The sequence below is a fragment of the Augochlora pura genome, chromosome 5 (genome assembly GCF_028453695.1).
Source record: "Augochlora pura isolate Apur16 chromosome 5, APUR_v2.2.1, whole genome shotgun sequence".
Classification (NCBI taxonomy): Eukaryota; Metazoa; Arthropoda; class Insecta; order Hymenoptera; family Halictidae; genus Augochlora; species Augochlora pura.
In genome coordinates this window covers 10,687,973-10,712,976 of record NC_135776.1, presented here as the reverse complement: position 1 = coordinate 10,712,976, position 25,004 = coordinate 10,687,973, and the positions used below count along the sequence as shown (strand labels likewise).

General features: G+C 38.6%; 1 protein-coding gene and 1 long non-coding RNA gene across 3 annotated transcripts; one reads left to right on the top strand and one right to left on the bottom strand.

The window, feature by feature from the left end:
* The first annotated feature begins 3,812 nt into the window (after positions 1 to 3,812).
* Positions 3,813 to 4,730, top strand: LOC144470391 (uncharacterized). Its single transcript, XR_013494103.1, has 2 exons — positions 3,813 to 4,334; positions 4,508 to 4,730. It is a non-coding gene; the product is annotated as an uncharacterized LOC144470391 (long non-coding RNA).
* Positions 4,731 to 12,427: 7,697 nt separating this feature from the next.
* On the bottom strand, positions 12,428 to 24,296 carry LOC144470383 (putative cytochrome P450 6a14). Of its 2 annotated transcripts, none has more exons than XM_078181437.1 (6): positions 24,149 to 24,296; positions 19,370 to 19,719; positions 14,757 to 15,282; positions 14,012 to 14,242; positions 13,022 to 13,273; positions 12,428 to 12,695 (listed from the first exon to the last, which is right to left on the bottom strand). In XM_078181437.1, exons 2-6 carry the CDS (start codon positions 19,703 to 19,705, stop codon positions 12,529 to 12,531), a joined length of 1,512 nt encoding a protein of 503 aa, XP_078037563.1. In that variant the 5' UTR covers positions 19,706 to 19,719; positions 24,149 to 24,296; the 3' UTR covers positions 12,428 to 12,528. The 2 variants fall into 2 exon arrangements, with proteins under 2 accessions (XP_078037563.1, XP_078037564.1); XM_078181438.1 differs by lacking the exon at positions 24,149 to 24,296 and adding an exon at positions 21,422 to 21,512.
* Positions 24,297 to 25,004: the final 708 nt, after the last annotated feature.

Here is a 25,004-nt window from a genome sequence, read left to right as displayed (position 1 = left end):
GTGCCGCGAACACGTGAAACGGGGCAAACGGGGCGACGGGAACCGGACGAGGTTCCCGAAGCCCGCAACATTGGTGTCAGAAGTGGGATTCTGCCCACTTCGGCAACGGAAAATAGTTTGCAGGACATGTTCGCGGCGTTCCAGCAGACGGTCATCGGTCGGCTGGAGGAACAATTCGAGCAGTCTCGGCTAATGGGGCAGCGGGAGCGTGCGGCGCAGGATGCGGTCAATTCTGCGATGGAGGCGCGCATCCGGAGCATGGAAGGACTAATTCAGGTGCTATCGTTACCTGCTCACATTGTCGGGGGTGATCGAGAGTCTCGCGACAGGAGAAGTGCGGAGCGGGTAGGAGCTATTGGGGAGGGAGGTGTAAATATGACTGCGAGGGAAGTGGAGAACAATTTCGGTTCGAGAATAAGTTCACTTCCTGCAGTGTTCCCGGTTGTAAATATGGCTGCGAGGGAAGTGGGAAATATTGTAAATAGTAGTTTAAGTTCACTTCCCGCGGCCGGTCCTGGGCCCTCTTCCGCTCCCGCATTTCTCGCGACAGATCCTGGACCCTCTTCCGCTCCGTTTTCAACTTTTCATTTGCCTGTGCAAGATCAGGTTCAAAGTCGCGTATCCCTTGATTTGGGATACGCGGTTAAGCCGGCAGAATATGACGGAAGAACGTCTTGGAAAGAGTACTTCATTCAATTTGAAGCCATTTCGCGGGCAAATGGTTGGAATGAGGCGAGGAAGGCAACAGCCTTGGTCGCTTCATTGCAGGGATCGGCGCGGAGTGTTTTGACTTCTCTTTCCGCTGCCCAAATTTCTGATTTTACATCTCTTGTTTCGACTTTAGAGCTCAGATTTGGAGCTAAAAATTTAGCTAATTTAAATTATGTTTTGTTTCAAAATTGTCGACAGCGTAGAGGGGAATCCATTTCCTCATTGGCCGGAGAGATTGAGAGACTGGCTAATGCCGCATTTGCGGATTGTCGCGGGACAAGCTTGCCGCCTCTCAATTCGTCACCGCTGTGAACAATGAGGAAATAAAAAAGGCTCTTCGTCTCAGCGGCTTTGTCTGTTACTAGAGCACTGGAGATGGAAGCCGTTGAGGCGTTGTCGCGTGACTCGATGCGCGAAAAGGGGGGGTATAAAGAGGTCTATAGGCCGGGGTATACTTCTGTTTCTTCTGGGTATTCGGAAGAGGAAAGAAGAATGGACTCCTGAAAAAGGAAAACGGATGATCCAAGGACATGTTGGATATGCGGAGGAAGAGGACATTTTAAGAAGAACTGTTTCAAGAGGAGGAAGCCAGAAGAAGCGGAAAACCGGAAGAAGTCAGGATGATGGGGGAAAGACTGACTTCTTCTTCTTTTCCCCCATTCGTCAGGAGCCTGGCGTGAAAAATGAAGAGGAACTATGCAGGAACTATTTAAACGATGTTCTGCAGAATTGACGGCGATTCAAAGGAATCAATTCTCAGAGTTGCTAACGGAGTTGCAGGATGTTTTCGCTAAAAGTTCAGACGAGGTAGGGAGATGCGACATAGTGAAGCATAGAATCGACACTAGTGATCATGCTCCAATCAAGCAAGCTCCACGAAGGTTACCTCTAAATCGTAGAGAAGAGGTTGCTGAATTGCTGCAAAAGATGAAAGCACAAGGCGCAATTGTGGTCGCATATTTTTCAAAAGTCTTGGGAAAGCCAGAGAGGAACTACTGTGTGACACGAAGAGAGTTATTCGCAATGGTGAAATCTATTCAACATTTTCATCGGTATCTTTATGGACGAAAGTATCTATTGAGAACGGACCATGCTGCATTACGATGGTTGATGTCCTTCAAGAATGTAAATGTAAAGTGGTCCACGTTAATCGTCTAGCAAGGTTTAGAGATTAATCCATTTCCTTAGCAAGAAGATGCGGAAAAGTCAAAGAAGAGAAGAAACAAGTGCTCAAGAAACATCAAGAGGCAAGAGGAGCTAAGGAAAGCAGGAAATTATTGAATAATGACCACTGAATTTGCCTCCTAGGAAATCACGGGATCAGCAGAGACGGAGGATCTGATGATCACATATAGCTTCTGCTGTTAGACGTCTGGGGCTAGGTCCAGGTTAACTGGCTCCTGGCAAGACGCTGGGAATGCTGTGATTTTGGATTCGCCGGCCGATTCTGTGCCTGCAAGGTGATCGACACACGAGCACTGATACGCCTTGTTCAGGGTTCTTTTACGTGGTTTTTCCCTGAACCATAGGACGAATGTCAAGGCGTGATTTGTCTGGTAAAGGCCACCTAGGTATTAATTATTTATTACTTCTTTGTCAGACAGGAGTGCAAGTTACAGAAGAGCTGAATTCTTTGACACGGTCGGGACGACCGTTTTTCGAAGGAGGGAGCAATGTTACGAGCACCGGATGGATGACCGGTGCCGCCTTAGAATTCTCCCTTGAAATAAAAGACGGCAACGGGGTTCAGGGTCTTCCGACCGAGCTGAATTTGGGCAGTTGCGATTTGACAGCGAATCCGTGACATTGAAATTAATTAACCGATATTGTATATTGAATTGTATAATTGTAAAATTGTGAAAATAAATAGTCAATCATGCCGCGAACACGTGAAACGGGGCAAACGGGGCGACGGGAACCGGACGAGGTTCCCGAAGCCCGCAACAATATTATAGATAATGCGAATTACAAAAAAACGCATAAGATCCGAATACAAGTCCAAAATAATACAAACGACAGCAAAAAATACAATAATTATAAAAAATAACGCTAAATGTTAAATTCAAGAGTATACGAAAAATACGAAATAGATAGTACATGATATAATTGATATACTATCATAAACTATTTATACAATGGGGCTTATAAATAACACGCTATTCCTAATTAACACGTTGAGTGCTACGTCAGTCCCCAGGGACTGAAAGTGAACTTTCCGTTCAGGCGGCGTCGGTCCCTAGGGACTAACAATCGACTTTTTGTTTGGTCGATATGGATTCTAAGGACTGTGTCATATAATGACATCTTTTTAGTTTATTGGTTTATATATTTTAAGGAGATATTGATTTTTAATATCAATATTTTATCAGTATTAATTTAATTGGTTTTACTCCTTTACAATAAAACTATAATTAGGGTAAAATTCTATACCCTATGGAATCATTAAATGTTTTAAATTTAGCTTATTACAAGCTATCAATTAAAAACTAACTGTGTAGCGGGATGTCAGGGGAGGTGGTTGAAGGAATGGTTATACGACACAGGATATATGATTTACTGAGGACGAGAGGAGATGTATTCTAATTAGCAGGTTACAGGGTGTTACAGGTTTATACTTTGATCAATTTCCTTGCTAATTTCTATGGCGAGCAACGAAAGCAACTTTGATCAAATGGAACATCTACTACTATCAGGCGGCCGGCCTTCATGGCCGTCCTCTCCCAATAGATCTAAGCTACTGTGCAAGGCTATCGTATCCCTATGTCCGGATGGCGGCTGGCCTTCATGGCCGTCCTCTCCCTGACTACCCTGTGAACGGCCGTGGCTTACCTCGTCCTCTCTCACAGATGTAGCGCCCAATCTTCTTTTTTTTGTGTGTGCTGAGATTTAGATTTTGGACCGTACCTAAGAGCTATGGCCCTTTTACCAGTCTTTGCGAAGTTTGTGTGGGATTACCTTCATGAGGGGGGTAGGTTACGTGAGTGTCATTAAGGTGGGTGTGGGGAAAAAATTTTCAAAGAAAACCCCTAGGATGGAGGTTAGCCAGTCTAGTGTTGGCTATCGGATGTTGGGCAGGAAGAAAGCGGATGTGCGTTGAAGAGATTTTGAGGTTTGTTTAGGTAGGGGGAGGGGGGGTGAATACATGTGGTTGGGTGACTTTATACTAGGTTTGTAGTGTCTAGGGGGAATTTTGTCTTGATTTTATAGGGAATTCTGTTGCGGTCGTATAGCCCGGTGTCTCGAATGAGTGGATTGGTATGATTGTCGACTGTGTAGTGTGAAATTAGTTGTTGAATGTATGGGAGGATGTGTTCCATACTGGTCTCTGTGTGAAGCTGGTTTGTTCGATAACGTGGAGGTTTACCGGTGATTATTTTAAGTAGCTTATTTTGGAGGGTTTGGAGTTTTTGGAGGGTGGTCATTGGGGCGGTGCACCAGATGTGCGATCCGTAGGTGAAAACTGGTCTGAGGCAGACTTTGTAAAGTGTGACTCTGAGATGTTGTTTTATTTTTGATCCATGTGAGATGAGAGAGTGGATGGAGGCAGCCGCCTTTCTGGTTTTTGCTATTCTGTCGTTGACTGCGGGGGTCCAGCTGAGTTTGTGATCGAAGATGACCCCGAGGTATGTAATTTGTTGTGACCAAGCTATAGGATGTCCGTCGACTGTAATGGGGATGCTGATAGGTTGGGATCCTTTCCTTGGAAAACAGATGGCTTTTGTTTTATGAGGATTGAGTTTTAATTTCCAGTTTGCAAAGAAGGTTGCTACTGTGTTGACATATTTTTGTATTCTAGCGTGGAGGGCCTGGAGAGACCACGAGGAAGAGATAAGGGTGGTGTTGTCGGCATAGAGTGCCAGCTGGCAGCCTTCTATGGTCGGGACGTCGTTTATGAAGATATTGAAAAGGAGAGGGCCCAGTATGGAACCTTGTGGGACTCCAGCGGTTATTGGTAGGAGGTCCGAGGAGGTGCCAGCAAGGGAGACGAAGATATGCCTGTTTTGGAGATAGGAGTGAATGAGTCGAGTGAGAGATATGGGCAAGCCTAGTCTATGGATTTTGTAGAGTAGGGCCTGCGTCCAGACAGTGTCGAAGGCTTTGGTAAGATCAAAAAGAATCATTGCTGAGGAGCGGTTGGTGTTATGTTCGTGGGTGGGGATCTGTGCAATTCTGACGAGCTGGTGTGTAGTGGAGTGTTTGGCTCTGAAGCCAAATTGTTGGTTGATAAGTGACTTAGAGGTGTTTAAGAATTCAGAGAGCCAGAGGTGAATACATTTTTCAAATATTTTGCCTATTACAGGGAGGAGGCTAATGGGTCGATAGTTTTCAGCTGTTTTGTGGTCCTTGCCGGGTTTAGGAATAGGAACTATTCTGGCTATTTTCCAATTGTTGGGAAAGTAGTGGAATTTGATTGAGTGATTGAAAATGTAGTAGAGCTGTTGGGCTATTCTGGGAGAGGCATTCTTGAGCATGAGTGGCGTGATGTGGTCGTAGCCTGGGGATTTGTTTCTGCGTTGGGTTATTATGGCTTTTCGGACTAGGGGTAGTGGGATGTGAAAATTAGAGGTGGTGGGTGGATCGGAGAGGGCGTCAGAGTAGAGGGCTTTAGATGTGAAGTGGGTGATTTTGGTGTCGAAGATTGAGGGGGTGTTTGAAGAGCTATTATGTACGTTTTGGAATGTCCTACAGAGGTGGTTAGCCTTGGCGAGGTCAGAGGTAAGGGTTATGTTGTTGTGAGAGAGAGAGGTGGGATGAAGAATTTTTTTCCTGTGAGGGTTCTGTGGTTTGCCCAGAACGTGGGATCTGGCTTGGTTTGTTTTCTGATTTTTTTGTCCCAGGCGTTGCTCCTTATTCTTGCAATTCTGGAGGTAATTTGAGCGGTGAGTAGTTTGACTAGGTCTTTGTGGTAGGAGAGTCCATGTCTCTGCCATAATTTCCTGGCGTTGTGTCTAGTTTTGATGAGGCTTTTCAGGAAGGGGTCTGCTCAGATGTCAATATGGTGTCTGTGGGGGGTGAGGTGGGTTGTTGCTTTTCTAGTGCAGGCAAGGAGATAAGCCTGTAGGTTGATGATGGTTGAGTCTATATGTGCTGTTGATTGAAATTTGGTGGTGAGTTTGAAGTTATTGGTGTGATTGTTGTAGGCTGTCCAGTCAATGTTAGGGGTCATGTGTGGTGGAGGGAGGGTGCTGGGGGTGGATGTAAGTAGGACTGGTCTGTGTCTAGTTGTGAAATCGTCAGTGGTTATACTATGGAAGGTGTAGTGGTGTTTTGTGAGGAAGATATCCAGTGTGGATTTTCTTTCTTTGATGTTTGTAGGGCAGAAGGTGAAGTTACCCGGGTGGTTTATTAGGTAGGGGGCACTTGAGGAGTGGTTGAAGAGGGACATTCCAGAAGAGTTGCTTGTGTAATTGTTCCAGGAGGTGTGTTTTGCGTTAAAGTCACCCCCGATGATGAAGTTACCTGGGAGATTAGTGAGTTGGTCAAGGTCGGTGGTAGTGAGTTTGTGGGAGGGAGGTATGTATGCTACGCCTACGATGAGTGCTGGGGAGGTGATTTTTATGTAGAGGGCTTCTAGTTGAGTGGAAGGGTTGATGTGGACTTGGAATTGGAGGTTGTTGGTGATTAGGATGGCTACACCTCCGTGAGAGGTGTCGCGGTCTTTTCTTACAGTTTGGTAGCCAGAGATTGAAAAGTTTTTTGAGGAGGTGAGCCATGTTTCAGTAATGAGTGCAATGTGGATCTTGTGTTTTTGCAGGACGTGGAGTAGTTCGAGTCTTTTTGGAAGTATAGACTCGGAGTTCCAGAGGAGAATGTTGGGCAGGGGGGGGGGGGGCATTATTCGAGGGAGAGGGCTACTTCAACAAACGCCTCCATGCGTTCTAATTGAGTGGTGCATTTTTTTAATTTGGAAATTAGGATTTTTGCTGCGTTGATCATGAGTTTGAAGTCGCAGAGGGATGCCAGTTCTTTGTAAATGGAAAAAGCACCAGCCAAGGGTTCTTCCCTGGGAGGGTTTGCTTCGCAGATGGGAGACGGGGGTCTTGGAGGGGTTTCTGTGGGTCGCGTTAGGGCGTCCCTGTATGAAATAGTTTGTTTTTTGGGTGGTGGAGTATGGGATTGGTTGAGGGGGGGTGTGAGTGGGGTTTGTGAGGGGTTGGAATTTTTCCTTTTGAGATGGTTGAGTAGGGAAATGCATTGCGAATAGTTTGCAGTGTGGCTACCTTTACAGTTAGCGCATGTGGCTGGAGTGTCACGAGTTTTGGTGCACTCCCTGGTGAGGTGAGGTCCGGTGCATTTTACGCATCTAGGGGAGAGGTTGCAGTTGTTTGCAGAGTGCCCAAAAGCTTGGCACCTGAAGCACTGGTTGTAGTTTTTGCTGGAGTGGAATTTCTCCCAGTACACTCTCGTGTAGAATAAGAAACCGATTTTGGTAATTTTATTGAGTGTTGTGCCGCTAGGGAAAGCAATTTTGTACAGTGGGAAATGCTGGGATTTAGGATTTTTTGGGTTTATTTGGAAGCAGGAGGTGGGAGTGAGGCCATGGGTGGAGATTTCATTTAATACATCCTCTGCTTCCATAGGAGGGAGACCTCGGAGTATGACATTGAGGGTTTTTTCACTATTGGGAGTGAAGGTGTGGAAATGACGGTTTCCTTCTTTCAGTTTATTAAGGAAGTCTCGGTGGGCGGTGATTGTAGGGAGGTTAATTCTAACCTTGTTGCCAAGGTACTTTAGAGTAAAGTTGGGGCCGTATTTCTGGTGGAGGTTCACTGCGACGGTTTTGATGTCGCCCTTAAAATTGTCGACGTAGATGGGGGGCGGTTTGATGTATGGGGTTGTAGCGGTGGTTTGCTGAGGGAGGGTAACCCCTGGGGGTTGGGAAGTACCAGGGACGTTTGGGGTTTGGTTTGTCGAGGAATTTTGGGTGGAGGTTTCGGCGGCTTCCGCGAAAACCGCTAGTATGTCAAACCTATTTTTTGTTGGTACGTTAGAGATGGATTCCATTGTTATTTCCTGGTGGTTGTCTGTTTTGTAAGTCGTAGTTGAACCCGGCGGGTGTGATGAGTTTTCGAAGGCTACATGCCTCCGGATAGCAGGGGGGGAGTTTTCCAGGACCGCCGGACGCTTCTTCGCCAGCGGTGTTAGGATGGTGATTTTTGGCTTCTCAATTTTTACTATGCTACACTGACACTTTTTGGAGATAGTTGCAGATTCACTGGCACTAGGGTCGGCTAGTAAGTTTTAGCGAAAAGTAGATGCGCACCAAACGAAGGGTCAACACCAACTACAGGTGTAGCCGTCACAGATGTAGCCACAGGTGTAGCCGGTGTAGCGACAGATGTAGCGCCGAATCTGAGCAAGATCTCTCTATATATACTACCTCGTTGCTAGCCATGAACCGTTAATAACAATTTGGTAACTAAGGAGTCTGGCGCGTCTCGATGCTTCTAGAAAGTTCGATCGTGGTCAACGAAATTATCGATCGGTCCAGAAATAGCCTCAATGATGATAGTTTTTTGTCTTCTTCTCCTTTCGCCTCGTTACAACTGTAACATTTCGACGGTCCAAACGAAATTGGATACAGTGTAACAAAGTTATCGTTCGTTTATACTCTTCAGTCGAGCGTTCGGCATCAAGTTCTCACGCGTTGCCGCCTGAGCGGAAAGTATAGCAAGATCGGCGTAGCACTCAACGTGTTAAGTGACAAATATATCATCTATCCATTGTTATCTATTGGCAACGGAAAAAGTTTATTAATTGCACGTCTATAAATATCATGTGCTGTACGAACCGTAGCAACACGTACAATCCTTTCCTACCCTGGGTGTACTGTTACGAGCCGAGGGCCACTGTACACGTGGCCGAAGGTAAATGATTTGTGCGGAAATTTGGGAGGATTTCGTGGACTGGCCGGTGCCTATTGCATCACCGGGTCGCCACCTAGGTGTAGGGATATTTCACGGACTGGCCGGTGCCTATTTCATCAACGGGTCGCCGCATAGGAGGAAATTGCATGGACTGGCCGTTGCCTATTGCATCAACGGGTCGCCACCTAGGTGTAGGGATATTTCACGGACTGGCCGGTGCCTATTGCATCACCGGGTCGCCACCTCAGTTGGGTAATGGGGTTTTGGATTGACTCTAATTTGCCTCGTAACTTCAAAGAAATATTAATAGATACACCTCGAGCGGTAAAGGTGTATCTTTCTGAGATCGTTACCAACAACTGACTCGAACTGGGAGATGGAATAAAATAACTTGTACACTGAATTGAAAGTAAACTAATATAATCTAACGACTTCAGTCTGTTACAAGTGCGTAAGTGTAGTGTGATTCGCGATGGTCCTAAGACACGCTCCCTGGTTTTCGCACCAAGTCGGCGGGGGTTAACTATTGCTCGAAGGAGAACTGGGCTCGATCTTGCTACGTCTCGCGTCGCGATTTGATTTGAAACTGCCCGCTGAGAAGAGAAATCTCAGCCCTTTTGTACGCGGTGGAAACTGGAAAATTCGGTAGTGGGGGCTGGGCCTACGTGACCGAAGTCACGCCGCGGATGGGTCTAAGAATCGGGGATGTGTGGTCCTTTGAACCCGCGCCCCATATGATAGATTAGGTGTTCTATTTTTGGAATGAATGGGCCGTTGTTCCCCGCCGACGTTATTTAGCGTATGCCTTCGAGAAGAAAGGAAAAACGTCGGGAGAAAATCTCCGTACGTAACAGTACAAAAACAATTTTGTTCAATTTCCAATGCACCGGTGGGACATTATCCTCATGCACAGTTTCTAATGTACCTTCTTTTATCCGTGCCTTATTATTTACATGCCACTTACTTCTAGTGTGCAATTCGCTTAAATAATCCTTATTCCACCTGGATCAAAAGTATTGGCTAATCTTTTGTATATGTTGCCATAAAGACAACTTATTATTTGGCAATTCAGAAAAATCATGCTCCGGTAAAGTTGTCAACGAACCACGAATAACGAAGTGACCGTGGTGTTAAAACAGTAAAATCATTAGGATCAGAGGATATCGGTATTATTAGACGTGAGTATAGGCCTCAATCTCAGTAATTAGCGTATGAAACTATTCGTAGGTAAATACTACATCACCTACAGTTTTAAATAAATGTCTTTTAAAGGATTTAACAGTAGCCTCCCAAAGGCCGCCAAAATGCGGTGAACGTGGAGGAGAGAAATGCTAATTTGTGTTGTTTTCTGTTGAAAATTGATTTTTGTCTTTTGTCTTCGTAATCTTTAGAATTCAGAAAGGCCTGAATTTTAATCAGTTCATTTTTAACTCCTACAAAATTCACACTATTGTCCGAAAAAATATTTTGAGCTTTACCCCATTTGACAAAACAACGTCTTATTGCACCCAGACATAAACCTGATGTTAAATTGGAAACAAGTTCTAAATGGACTGCCTTAGTGGGAAAACGAACAAAAACTGCCACATATGCCTTTAATTTCGTTTTGTTGCGAAATTTTTTCTCTTTAATAAAAAATGGTCCACAATAACTAATACCAACATTAGCAAATGGCCTAGCTGGTGACACTCGTAATTTAGGTAAATTCTCTGTTGCGGTGCGTTACAGCGTCGGCCTTGTGCGTCGATTAAATAACGCGCCTACCTCATGATAAATTAATATTGTAACGTTGTTGTGTTTTCTGGATCCCACGTTGAGTGCCGGTTCTAGGAGGGTAGTCCTGGGCTCCACGTAGAATGTCGGTTTGCACAGGGAGGGTTCGGTCAAGACGAACGTTTTAGCGCACCAGATGTTCTGCAGTCAGGTCGTCCTCGTTGAAAGTCTGGTTTCTGCAGGAGTGCCACATCGCGAAGACACGTCTTCTCCTGAGTTATTCCTTCGTACTACGGCGGAGCTGGATTCGTCTGGAGTGCCACGTCGCGAAGACACGTCTTCTCCCAAGTTTCCTTCAGTACACTCCGTTTTTTATTTTTTTTTTTTTTATATATTATTAATAATGAGGTGGGGAAGGCCCGTACCTGCCAGAACAAACCGGCTTACCGGGCAAACAATGTAATCAGTACACTCCGTTTTTTACAGAAAACAGCCCGTATTTATACCCCGTGCAACTCGGTAGCTGAGCGAGCCCTGTACTTAGCGTGGAAGGGGTGACTCTAAGCTCGTCCTGGTGCGGTTTATGACAGGGTGGCCCGCTCGCGGACCACAACTGCAACGTTTGTTCGAATACGTTGTTTTGCTTAAAATTATTATGCTACAACTAAAATTATTGTTACGCTACAATATGTTGAGGATGTAGTTAAGAGTGAACTGCGATGGAACAAGGTTGCCGTGTTTTGACAAGATTTTAATAATAAAAAACGAACAACTATCACAATTACAACAATTATGTCAGACGAGATGAGAAGTCACCGAGTGCAAAGTGTGAAGTGATTGAAGGTACGCTCCTCATCTTCCGAATACGTTTTCCTATGCGAATGGTATGGGTGGTGTCAGTTTTTCATTGGTTGCTTAAACAATATTAAGACCGATGATTTCCAGAAAAATGGCCAAGGAGAAGGGACAGCAAAAATCTGGGAATTCCCAGGTTCATTGTCTCGAGAGTCGCTGTCGCTGGTCCGCACCTTTGTTCATGGCCACATCTGGTAGAGGTTGCTGAAGGCCCGAATATTTCGACGATGTGTTATAAAAAAACTACCTCTGGGCCGTCATAAACTTAAACTGCATAGGCAGCTCGCGACGCGACATTCCCCATTAAATGTGTCACTGTCTTGAGGTTGGTCTGGTTGCAACCTATGCACTTATGAATAAGTGGATGTTCTTTTAATATTATCCCTGACATATATCGGCCAATATCTTTACGTTACTGTATTTAATGTCGCTGAAATACCTGAGTTGCCAATCACGTATATGCTCGTATTGGACAATTAAATCAGTTACATGATGCGATAGAGGTAAAAGAATCGGATATTTCTGTGAGTAATTAATATTAGCATACTTCAATTTACCCCCGACGGGTCAGATTCTACAATCGTCAATAAAGGGATTCAAAGTTAATAAATTACTGTTGTTGTTCAACTTACCTTTACGCTTTAAGTTACGCAATTGCAGAGCAAAAGTTTGTTCTTGTAATATGCAATTCGTATAACTGAGAAAATGCATTAACATGGGAAAAGTCTTCATACTTAACATTTTAATTAGAAATATTTGCTCAAATTATGTCATATTTAGTCTAATTTTAATCAGAAAACTAACAGCAATATGTTTAAAAAATTCAGCTTTAAAATGTTAAAATTAGATAAGTTACTTTATTGTATTTTAATTTGTTTTCTGGGAATTCGAGTCAAAGGAATCGCGGTGCATGACAAAAGGAGCAAAAACCAATTGGGAGTGCGTTTTGTCTTGGGCCTGCTACAACACTCGTCAGTAAGGGTATCTAGCCGACCCTGCCTTGGACGAAGGGATATTGGTAGGACCGTTTTCAGCTGAATGTGCATATAAAAACATCTACAATTGCAGATAACTTGCGAGATAGAAATCCATCTGCTGGTGAGTAGCGGAAGTAGTGGCCACGCTCTTTTCAGACGAGGTTGTAACGTCCACCACTTCAACTACATATTTTCCAGTGCGTTCTAATGTTTCCAATGAATGCAGGTGTCGTCCCTCGCTCAGGCGCGCACACACGCATACAACAGCTTAAAATTGCATGGTTCTTGTTATCAACATTACCCTTTAATATAAAGGTACATTTATTTGATGTACATAAAATAATATGTATGAACTAATCAATAGTTTCATTACTGACAGTACATTTATAAACAGAAATAAAAAATTATTCAAGCTTTGACATTTTTAACATTACTCCTCCTTTAAGGGTCAGCAAGAACGATCGGCTGTCAGACTTGAACGGAATCGTCGTCTTCTCGCAGACTTCGACCTTGTGATTACGAAGAATGGAAATAAGTCCAACCTTGCTTTGGTAAAATGCAAAACGAGCTCCTGAAAGTATATCACAAAATGTTTGTGCCGTATGTACACTCATAATAAATAACGTGTAGTGACACGCATTGTCGAAGTAATTTAATTAAATAAGATACTTTAAAATATACAACGTTCCTTCATCAATACTTGTATCTTTTGAAATAAACTTAAAAATTAAATTGTGTTCACCACATTCTCTGGACATTGTGTCTTTAAATTATTACTTATTTAAAATACTATAACAGTAATAAAAAAGATTTTATCACACAGAACATATCGTAGAAGACATTCTGTATTCCCTGTACACATTATAATTCTGCACTACAAATTGTCACTAGACTTACCTATACAATTTCTGGGCCCATCGCCAAAAGCCAAGAAGCTCATAGGATGCCTGGTTGAAATACCATTATTGGTAAATCGTTCAGGATCAAAAACCTCAGGATTTGTGTAAATATCAGGATCATTATGGATGCCATATACTGGTATCCATATCTTCGTGTCTTTAGGAATTGTGATTTCAGTGCCCTTAAATGTATAGTCTGTGCTAACCTGTCTTACTAGCACTGGCAATATTGGATGTTTTCTTAGCGTCTCTGTATAAAAGAATATAATTTATTAAAAATTATTGAAGCTTCGATAATATCTTTCATAAATTCAGTTATGAATGAACACGGATACAAAAACTAAATCCCTAACTATTAATTTCCTAGAAATTTAATTTAAGGATAAAGGGATAATAAATTGCTTGCACGACCTTTTCGATTTAACCGATGTTTTAAGCAATGTCATCTTATACGCTACGCGCGGTTCTTATAATGATTTCTGCCGAATGCTATGATTTCAAGTACCATATTTACCACTAATCTTTTATACTTCGTTAAAAATGTTGTTTTATTAAGCACAGTTTTTCTTTAACACTTAGGAAAATCTTCATATAAAGGAGGACTGACTATGTGCGGATTTTCGGTTCGGCGCGCCTCGTACAGCGAGAGTATTATGACGGACAGAGTGCTCGTATTGAAAGGGTTAAACGACGGTGTTTTTAACAAAAAAAATAGGGTGTTCATTACTTTAATGGACGCGACCTCCTGTTTTTAGCATGTTCTCAGTAACGGGGTAAGAATCGCACTAGAGGAGAAAAGTGAAAATCCGGCACGAAGACAGACTTTATAAAAACGGTAGGAAAATTCTCCGTAAGGACATACAAAAGGCAATTTTTAAATTTTCGTTATAGGCTCAGATGAAAAGGTAAAAGAAAGAAAGCTTTTTTAGTTTCGTTTGTCGTTCTAAGCAATAATATATAAATATTCCATAGTGAGAAAAATACTTGCCTCGAAACACTGCATCCAGATACTTCATTTCTTTGACTTGATCGTACGTTAAACTTTTACCTTCCCTCGCGTTTTCTTCCATATATTTTCGAATTTCCTTACGTAATTTGTCCTGTATGTCTGGTTGTAGTGCTAGTTCGTAAAGCGCATGTCCTATTGTTGACGATGATGTTTCAAATCCTGCTAAGAAGAAGACGAACGCCTGCGCTGTCAGGAACGTGTCCGTCAATTCTGTACTTAGGTACAAGCAATGAATCAGTCAATTATTATTCATGGTAGCAACCAATGTTACAAATATATATACTTGTCCAAATGGAATTCAATATTCAGAGTTTCTTGCCGTGTTACAAATTAATATTTCTAGTGGTCTATATGGTTAATAACTCTCTAAAATGCTAAATTCTATTTTAAGCTTATTTTATTTGAGATTTCAAGGTCATTGACTCTTTCCAATGACCAAGTAAAGCAGCTTCTTTTACATTTATTAATATATAATATATGTATATAAAATATAATAATAATATATATATTCCAATATGTAAGTAATAATTTTATTTGGAAGAAATGCTCAATAATAAAAAAAACGTTAAATTACAAACTAACTCCTTGGAGAAATATGGAACAAGTTAAAGAAACTGCTTGATTGAGTAAAAATTGCGAGAGGTTAATTTAAGGGCATAGTAATTAGCACATAAATGTAGGTAACTAGTACATAATGTGTTACGTACTGAATTGTAGGTCTTACCAATATGTTCCAACTGACTCGGATTCTTCTTTAGCTCCAGAAGCATATTGATGAAATCGGGTCTGACCACATTATTTTCTTTTCTGTAATTCATTGCGTCCTGGACCACCTTCGTAAAGAAATTAGTGACCTTCTTCGCCTGCACTAAATGACCTACTCGTACGTATATCGCTGGGAAGAACAGTTTCAACATATTTCTAATAATATGTTTCAAAGACGGTGCGAATATTTCTCTGCCCATTCGGCGAAATTCGCTGTCCTCGTCCGCGATGGCATTCATGTCGATTCCAAAGGCACAGGTGCCGATCACGTCGGTTGTATATTTCGCTGCTATTTCTCGGCAATCCACAGGCACTGCCTTTTCTGTCACAGTGTCCAAGTATTTCTCCAAGTGTTCTCCACATTTTGCCACTATTGGGAACATGTCTTTAAGTTTACCAGACGTAAACACTGGCGAGAGTCTTGCTCTCAGTGGACGCCATATTTCAGGCTCCAAAAGAAACAGATGCTCTTCCAAAGGTTCTACCTGCGAATACATTATCCTCGATTTAATCTTCAATCTCATAAATATTTGTTAAATCGAAATTAGTAATTACATGCGGAAACTGATTGTAATTTCTGCAAATAGAACAAGTAATCTGCAGTATGTCCAAGGTAATAATAATATCATATAAAAATGCTGAAACGTTAATGACTCTTAATGTAATTAACTTTTATGTTGTTATTAGCCGAGGCCTAAAAAAATTTGTAATATAGACTTTTTTTACTGTCGTTATCCACAAGAGCTGCATAAGGGACTGTATAAGAATTTCTAAGTTCAACCTCGTAAGTAACTATCAAGCTCAGAATATACGTTCATATGTTCACGCTATAAACGACTCACGCCACCCTCAATCATAACAACTGGTGACAGCTCACCAGATATTTAGTCTTGAAAACATACTGGGTTGGCGAATAATTTGGTACAGTTTTTCTTTTTGTTTTATAACGATTTATGCATTAATTATTAAAGTAAGTAAGCTATTCGAAATATCTCTTTCAACTTTAACAACTTTCTTTCAACTTTTAGGCTTTGAAATGATATATTCAGGAGGCAAAAATTAGCATCCGATGTCGTTACTCTGGAGGTTGTCCGGTGCGGAGCGTGTCGTTGTGGTCAAAGTTGTCTTCTTTGAACTTTGCGAACCATTTCTATGCAGTAGGCCCGCCTATAACACTCTCTTCGTACACGTTGACCTGGATATTCCATTTCAAAGCCTAAAAAATCATGAAAAACCAAATATAAAAGTTCTATAGGGCTGATAATGATCTTTCGAATACCTTCCTCAATTTACTAATTACTGCACAAGTTATCACAAAAACTCAAACCCACGGCTTTAAATGATCTGTCAATGTTGTAGATTGCTGCGGTCCTTCGCGTTTGTCCACTTTAACTACTACGTAATAATCGTTACGTAGAGCTCGTGTTTTTTGCCGAATATTTTGCAGCTTTTCGTATTCCGATCGGCTTGAAACATGCATTGACTAGCACTTATTAACTGCTTTTCATGAACGTGATAGGTTTCGTGTGATCGGTCTACCTTCTCGACTGATAATTAACGAGTTAGTTTCTCGCTTCCGTTCCTGGGAGGTGCTCGATTGTGTTTTGCAATTCGTTGAGCAGCACCGCCCAGCACACTCGGACGTGATCCGAGTAACGGTGAAGCGAAGTATTTCTCAGTCTTCGACCTGGCAAATGGATTTCATCAAATCAAAATGAATCGTAAGGATCAACCGAAGACTGCGTTTACGACTCCATTTGGCCATTACGAGTTCGCTCGTATGCCGTTTGGATTAAAAAATACACCACCTACATTCCAACGATTGATGGACCAAGTTCTAACCGGATTGCAAGGAACGGAGTTATTCCATCTGGTCAGCCAGAAATATATGCAGAACTTCTTAATCTACATTGCACCCAACGAACAGGCATCGACTATTTCGAGAGAAATGTTGGCATTTAATATTTTCAACAACGTTGACGGAAGAAGAAGAAAATTGCGAGGCTTGCAATACTCGCATTTTAAGAATATCACCGGCAGCTGAATGTTCTGAATGCATTGAAGATGCAAACTTCTTTTTTCTTTTTATTTCTGTCCAAACTTTAGAAAATAATGTGGAAATCATAGATCACAAATTTTTAATATCAGGACATTCGTTTTTACCAAATGATAGAGATTTTGACGTGGTAGAAATGTCATTAAAAAAAAAATAATTTACTGTTCGTTCCCCAAGATTATTACAAGATTATTAAAAAGTGTCGGAAAAGTAATAACTTTATTGTAAATGAAATGAGACAAGAAGATTTCGTATCAACAAAATTATTAGAAGACGCAATTTTTAAAAGGGTAAAGAATTCTGATGAAGAATCAATAAACTGGTTAAAAATATATTGGATGCGTTTTGTTAGAAATAAACCGTATAAAATTTTCTATAAGACTGTTACGTCTTCACTACACTCCTGCTATTACATATCCCCTCCTTACCATTATACTCTTAGCGCCATGAAAATTATCGTATACTATTATTATTATTATTATTGTTATTATTATTATTATTATTATTATTATTATTATTATTATTATTATTATTATTATTATTATTATTATTATTATTATTATTATTATTATTATTATTATTATTATTATCATCGTTATCATTATACATTATTATTATCATCGTTATCATTATACATTATTATTGTTATTATTATATTACTTTAATATTAGAACAACCGATTATCGCCCAAACGATATTGCGCGCGGTCAGCGATGTAGAGGAACACCGATGTCGCTCTAGGACCCTTTTCCCCCACCCACGCTACAACCAGACCCACCCCTCTCTAACCCTCGATGTCTTCTTCGCAGGCCGAAACAACGGCTATCGTCACTCTTGTATCAGCAACAAACCGAGAAAAATCAAATCAAATCTCCAAGAACCAAGTACAGTTAATTTTCACCATCACGCTAACAAAATCGACCGTTACGAAGCATATCGTAACAAAGACATCAATGAATGAGAATGAAAATTTTAAAATCCTAGATTTATTACTACGTCGGGGTAGACCAAAAAAGTTCGAAAATATTGTATTGACACCACTGTATAAAAATATCAGAAAAATTGCAACAGCAAAATTCAAGGACATAATTGACCTATTATGATATATGCCACCGGAACATCATGATTTCTTCAAATCTCTTCCACACACAAAAAATGTAGACGAATAGTAAAATGTTTTGTAATAAATTTATGTTTTTTATGTTTTGTACGTTATGTAGTTAAAAAATGTTTGGAATCGCATAAATTAAGATTCCGAAGTGTTTTAAAGATATGTAAAATAAATTAAGTATTGTTTTTTTCAATTTGAAGCATCTTAAATTATGTTGAATGGACTTGGCATCTTCAAATTTTATAATGAATCTGGATGTTAATTTTGAAAGTGGCCTAACTCCATTCTTGATAAGAAAACGCATATTACTCACTTAATAATTGCCACTATTTTAATAGAAACTTAGATACACTTAGTATGACTTATTAGTATCCTAAACGTACATTTTTAAATTCATTGAAACGCAAACCCTTAAATATCTCGATTTGAAGATAAATGGAATTAAGCCACTTTCAAAATAAACGGTTCATATATGTATATAAAGGGTGTACCAAAATTCGACATACTCCAGGAAATTATTCAACCTGCTGCTACCGACTGAAGCCTATCTCACTCCGGAGCGCGACGGCATTGAGCCACATACGAAGTATGTAACGAACAAGGATTTTATGAATTTTCTATTAATTTCGAAAATTTCACAAATATTATTAATGAGAAACTCACTCATTCAGTTGTAAATGTTGCAATCCAAAACTTGTAATCCAGAAGTTACAATCCACGTATGTAAAACGGCACAGATTACACTAACGTTCACTTTCACTGCACTATAATTCCACACTGATCATGAATTATGCCTTTATGGAGGCATTGCACAAACACCCAAAATATCTTGCAATGTTGTCGCGGCGCATACATTTTAAAAAACAGCGAAGTTGCAGGGATGAAATCTGAAACGAAACCGACGCTGTGTACGAAGATCTTCATACAGACTATGTTTTAAAGAAATCTGAGAAGCTCTGACGAAAAAAGCACTTCTGAACTGCAACACGGTGTAAGGATTTTCGGACGAAAGCCAGAATTGTTAGTCGGCAGAATGGTCGGCAGTGAAAGTCATAAAATACGGAATGACAGATGTTTAGAGTGTTTTGGAACATCAAAATGCTGTGCGGCCGAAAGATCTTTCACAGACAATGAGGGAAAAGACGGCGACGGTGAAAATTACGGAAACTCCTTCCTACAGAAAGATCACACAGGCTGCGACGCGAGCTGTGCTCAACACACACCGCGGTCTTCTAATTCGTACTTCCTTAACATCCCTACAGTACTGTATTAGGAAATAACAGATGCTCGTGTAACACAAGTTGTACTTAGGGGGTGTTTTAATAACAGAAGTTGTTGAATAGTTCGGCTGTACAATATAATTGATTGTAACCTCAACCTGTAATATGCATATACTCATAAATACCTTAGGATACACAGGTAAACCTCGAGATGCGAACAAGGAAAAGTCCCCGATCAGAATATCCTTCACTAGATTGAGATCATTTACAATTAAAATTGGTGTACTGCCGCCATAGATTCCGCATACTGGCTCTTTTTTATATTCATCGTACATTTTCTTTATGGCTTCGCTCATGGATATTTGTGCCAACGAGGTCGATTTAAGATTACCGAATATCAGCGAGGGTTGTGGTCCAGCAATGCCAAGCTTTTTCCAGTAGTTGTAGGATGAACTGAGGTAGTAGTAAAGTGCTAGCAGCAATACGAGGACGCCGCATAATATTTGGAAAATGTCTACCATGGTGGTTCAGTTACCTGAAACAAGACAATACCTAGAGTCAACGATTGACCTGTAGATTACCACATCAGTGTTAATAAAAGTTACACCGAACTGAAACAAGTTATTTCAAAATGTGAGTCCGGATGACACAACATTTATTACAGCAATCATTTAAAATAACCCACTTATTTCTTATAGAATCTAATAAACTTTGGCATGTATATTATAGCAAAATGGTAGAAAATCTTAAACTACAATAAGAAATTGTATTGCAAGTTGGATAGAAAGACGTATTAGTCACTTTTGACTGATGTGATACCAAAGTTTTAATAGTCTGTTGGAAACGACGTATTTTCATAACATATTTCTGTGGATCCATCTTTTCAATAGCTTAGCTAAAATTCTCGTAGTTATTCGTTGTTGAGGTTACCCCAGCATCAGTTGTAATGTATGAATATATGTGTACCATGTATGTATATACCAGTAGTATAATATATCATGTGTTTAAAAATATCACGATTACCTTGACCTGTTCCAAAAGGTAATACTTTTTAGCGATTTCACACATCACTGGAGTTGCTAAAAAATGATATATGCTATCTTGAAGAATACACAACATGTATAGAACTAGGAATAATCCAATTTTTCATTTTTATATATGAGTTTTATAAGAAAGTTCTAATACCGATATTACTAGTTCTCTATCATAAATATTCACATTTAAGAACTTAGTTTCGTATAAACTCTACCGGTTGTTTTTTTTGGTGAATTTTTCTATAGTACATCTTAAAACCGAGTTGAAACGTGCTAAAATGAAATTGTTATACATTTTAAATATTCCAACATATAATCTGGATATTCACTACACGTGCTAAGTACATTTTCCGCAGTCTATTTACAATATTATCCGTAAATTCAAGTAAATATACTATGTTTCCAAAGACAATAAATGATGAATATTGATTCATTATTACTAGAATGAAGAGTGGATTCAAACTAAAAATTATTTAGTTTGTTATATAAATTTTCTTTTATTTTTTAATTACGCTATTCGGTTTTAAATTCTTTAAGTGTTTCACTTTTTTATTCTCAATCTACTCATTTTTGTCATAAATCCATAAGATCCGTAGCCTAATGCATACTATACAATTTTATTAAACAGAGTGCAGTTAAATACTGAAGTAGTATTTGTAAGTAGTTTTGATTAAAGTATCCTGTTTGACATAAAAATAATCGATACGATTACGATGTTTGAAAGTATTCTTATATTACGTTTTTCAAATATTACACTTTTGTAATGTGTAAAAATAATTTAGGAAAACAGTCTCTGGTGTCAAAATATAACGAAGAATATGAATTCGCAACTTTAAATTATGTATGAGAGGTCTTTTGTCCTCTGATGCACGAGCAGTGGCACTTTTACATTGATGTTGCTCATAAACAGTTGTGTTATGTTTCAATTAATGTATGTAAACGAATGAGTATAACTTCGATGTTCAGCATAAAACGATGCGGCGTATGCTAGATTTCAAACACCTTCAACATTTAGAATTACTCTTGCACGGTGATAGATTTTTTACCAATGGAATATTAAAAAAGCAATTAATCTTCTCAAACTTTACATTTGACAAATATCTAGAAACATTCTGCATCTTTATGTTTATACTGGCCAAATGAGTTGTTACTATATATGTACTCCTACATTTGCAAACCGTATTACTATGTACGTTATATTACCTTTTACATTACTATGAGTACACCTGTCGACACAACACTTATCACAGTGAAATTTCACGGAACGATCAGAATATTCCTTATCTCATGTACTACCATTTCAACTGATATAGGTATTTGAACTGGACGGAGCTAATGTCTTTATACTACAAATAACAATTTAATTTTAAAATAGACTCTCTTGTCTCGCCGTTTTGCGTTTCCTCAATTCTCATGCATAACAAATAATACTTGCACGAGTCTTATACACGAGTTACATATTCACTCATAAAAGTTGCATAGAACTTTAAATAGTTCAGCATCGTTTAAAATAGAAATATAAAACGACTTCGATCATAAATAAATAATCATGTTTGACAACATTGAACTTCTTCAAACATATTATTAAATAATAGCTAAATAAATGTTAAATAATAGCTAATTATATGTTAAATAATAGATAAATATATTTAAATAATAGATAAATATATTTAAATATGCTTTGGACAACAAATTTTGCATTGCTGAAATTGCGTGTTTTTAAAGGGTATAGTATTTAGTGCGATAATTTTGATCATTATCGGTGCTAAATTATTAGAAATTATTCGTGATTTTTTTTACTTAGTATTCGATATTCTTTCACATTTTTATATAAAAACTACAGTATTTCATTTAAGAAAAAAATTACTTTCAAATCTCCGCATCGGTATCACCTATTAAAAAATATACCACAACTATACCGTATTAAACTTCACACGTTTTGTACTGAATAATTCGTTGTCTAATGTATATTTTAAAAGTTGCACGAAATGCACAAGTTAAGTGTTCTGACTTATAATATCACTATATGTTCATTATGTTCATATGTACATATCTATGCACGTGTATCATACATACATAAAATAGAATTAGAATAGAATTGCGCTTTAAAAACTTCATTACGAGATTTATGCATGAACTGTTTAATTATCAAGCATGTGGCAAGACACCTAATTGAAGTAATCCCAGTTTGTGATTTTTGCGATCCTTCACTTCTGTGCTAATCAATAAGTTACTTTTTGCGGAGAGAACTCGCATATCGACTGCTGCACACAACGTATAGATAACAACTAACACATTTCTCTTCATTTCATCGGCCAATTTGCTCTTGTGTACGTAGTTACGTTCCAAAAATATACAGGGTGATCCAAATAAAATGTTACAATCTCCAACACGAAACTGTAACAGTGCTTTAAATAACAGTTTTCAGAAGAATTTTGATAATTATTTACAACAGGGTCCAAATCTTTAATTTTCATAAAGTTTAAAGCTACACTTACCGAGTCCTAACAATAATTAACGAGTATTACTTCACAACATTGAAAAATTTGTATTTATAGATCTCTCGCAATTTTTAGTATAGTATATGTTACAATTAATCAATACCTTAGAATTTATTTATGGAGGTGTATTTATAGTTGCAGCAATATTAAAATAAAAAAATGTGAATCCGATCATTTATAATATACATAATCGTTATTATTGTCAAGTCACACATAGAACTGTACGTACGTTGTTGAAGAATACAATCTCAATTCGTTGCAATAATGCTGAAAAATTGAACTGATCACAGATAGTATCGGTGGACACTACTTAACTAAAACTAAATATCATAAAATTATTTTTGTAATAAAAAAATTTGGCTTTAAGCTGAAATATTTATGTGTTTATTTCATAATTTATGTTATAATTTATTTCATTTTAAAGTCCTGTCGCTCTAAAAATAAATTTTTTATCAAAAATGTTAATTATCTAAAAATTTGTCCTTTATCAAGAATGTCTTAAATAAACTTACGAAAGAGATCTGTCGTTGTAATTCTTAAATTATTAGTGACAATCCTACTTTACTACTGCAATTAATAATAATCGGTATACCCACGCGTATATGGCGGCGCACAGTGATACAAAGCAGGAGAAAAGTGCCTTTCCTTTAATATTAACGAAGCAAACTTTTTTATTATAAATCTATAGTAGGATAGACAGTTTGTCAAAAACAATAAGTAATCAAGTACCTTCATCTGATTCGTAAAATCTAATATGTATGTTAGTAGCCACATGACCCTTCTTTTGCATCTTTTGTACCTTAATTATAGGTATAATTTAATCGAACAAGAAAACTGTCACGAATCAATACAAAATGCCTCCTGCGACAACACTTTCGACCGACTTTATTTTTGTTAACAAAGATCCTCAGCTTTGAATTGCAATTACGCTCGTTATTGAAACGGATTATATTTTCAAATTTGACAATTTGGTTTATTACTTCCTTAGTCAACCTTCTATTCTCTTAGTCAAACTTATTTGTTTAACGATTTTTTATTTTTGAACCTGCAGGTATGTTTTTGATCAATCTAATTTCATAATTAAGATAAAGGGAGTCGAAACTTAAAATATAAGTCCATCGCATTGGTTTTGCTATTTTGTTCGGAAAATTTTAATTTTGAATTCGCATTCAACAACCTTGAAAAGCACCGAGTTCTAATTTCTTCTCCATTAAAGCTTACGTATTAATATAATTATATTTTTCCTACACTTACACGATTTCGTAACATTATGCAATCTTTTTTATACAAAATAAAGAGGTTGATATCAAGGATATTGGAGAAATTTAACATTATCAAATGTGAGAATTTTTAGAATATAGTCGAAAAGTAAACTGATCCAGACCTAAGCCAGACCAATTGCAATTCCTAGAAAATTAAAAAATGATACCTTATAGATATTAAAGTTGGTAACGTAACTACTTCGTCGACTGCTGGACTTGAAATAACATGTAATGCCTCGCGGTAGATCAAATGACCTCAGAGAAAATACGTATCTCTCGTGTCATACAATGGTGTTAGTATCATCTGTAGCAACCTCGAGAGACCTTGAATGCGTCTGTATTAGTCAAGTATCGGTTGAGTCAGAAAGAAATCAGACATAGTATCTCATGTCACAGTACTCCAGTGTTAAGAGTATTTCGTTAATATCATGGGAGTTACTAATTTTCTGAAGCTAATCTTTTAATATTTGTAATCATAATAATAATAATATAACAATGATATAATATATTAATAATTAGATTTCAGATAAGAGTGAATAATGTTTTCTAAACATTTCTTTTTATAAGAGAATAACCAGTATTTGTGAACGTAGGATATATCATACGAGAAAGTATGCTATAATACAGAGTAATCTGGATATCTTCCGTGTAATGTATGCCTTCAGTAACTTTGTTAATAGGTCCACTAAACAAATTAATTACTTATCTTTTGGTGTTTATTGGTCAGAACTAATGTATGGTTAATCTTGAAAAGTGGTATATTGTCTTTTGCGGAGATCGTCTAATTCAGCGATCTCATTCAGCGATCCTCCTAGAGACTGAGATCGACGGTCACCTGATTATTCAGCGATCCTCCTGGAATTTAAATAATTACCATTTAATTTATTTTGTCCAATGTTTGGTGTTTCCAGAGATTTAAGAAAATGTAACAATGAGTTAGAGCAAGTTTAATGTACATTGATATTTCTTACACAAGCAATGCAAGCACTTTGTTTTACAATAAAACTCATTAGCTTTGTTGCA

Excerpts from the sequence above, each read along its gene's own strand:
- LOC144470383 (XM_078181437.1), bottom strand. The coding sequence starts at position 19,705 with ATGGTAGACATTTTCCAAATATTATGCGGCGTCCTCGTATTGCTGCTA. Across the intron at positions 14,243-14,756 it reads GAGTCAGTTGGAACATATTG|AATTGACGGACACGTTCCTG; the intron begins GTAAGACCTACA and ends ACCTAAGTACAG. Across the intron at positions 13,274-14,011 it reads TCTGGATGCAGTGTTTCGAG|AGACGCTAAGAAAACATCCA; the intron begins GCAAGTATTTTT and ends TCTTTTATACAG.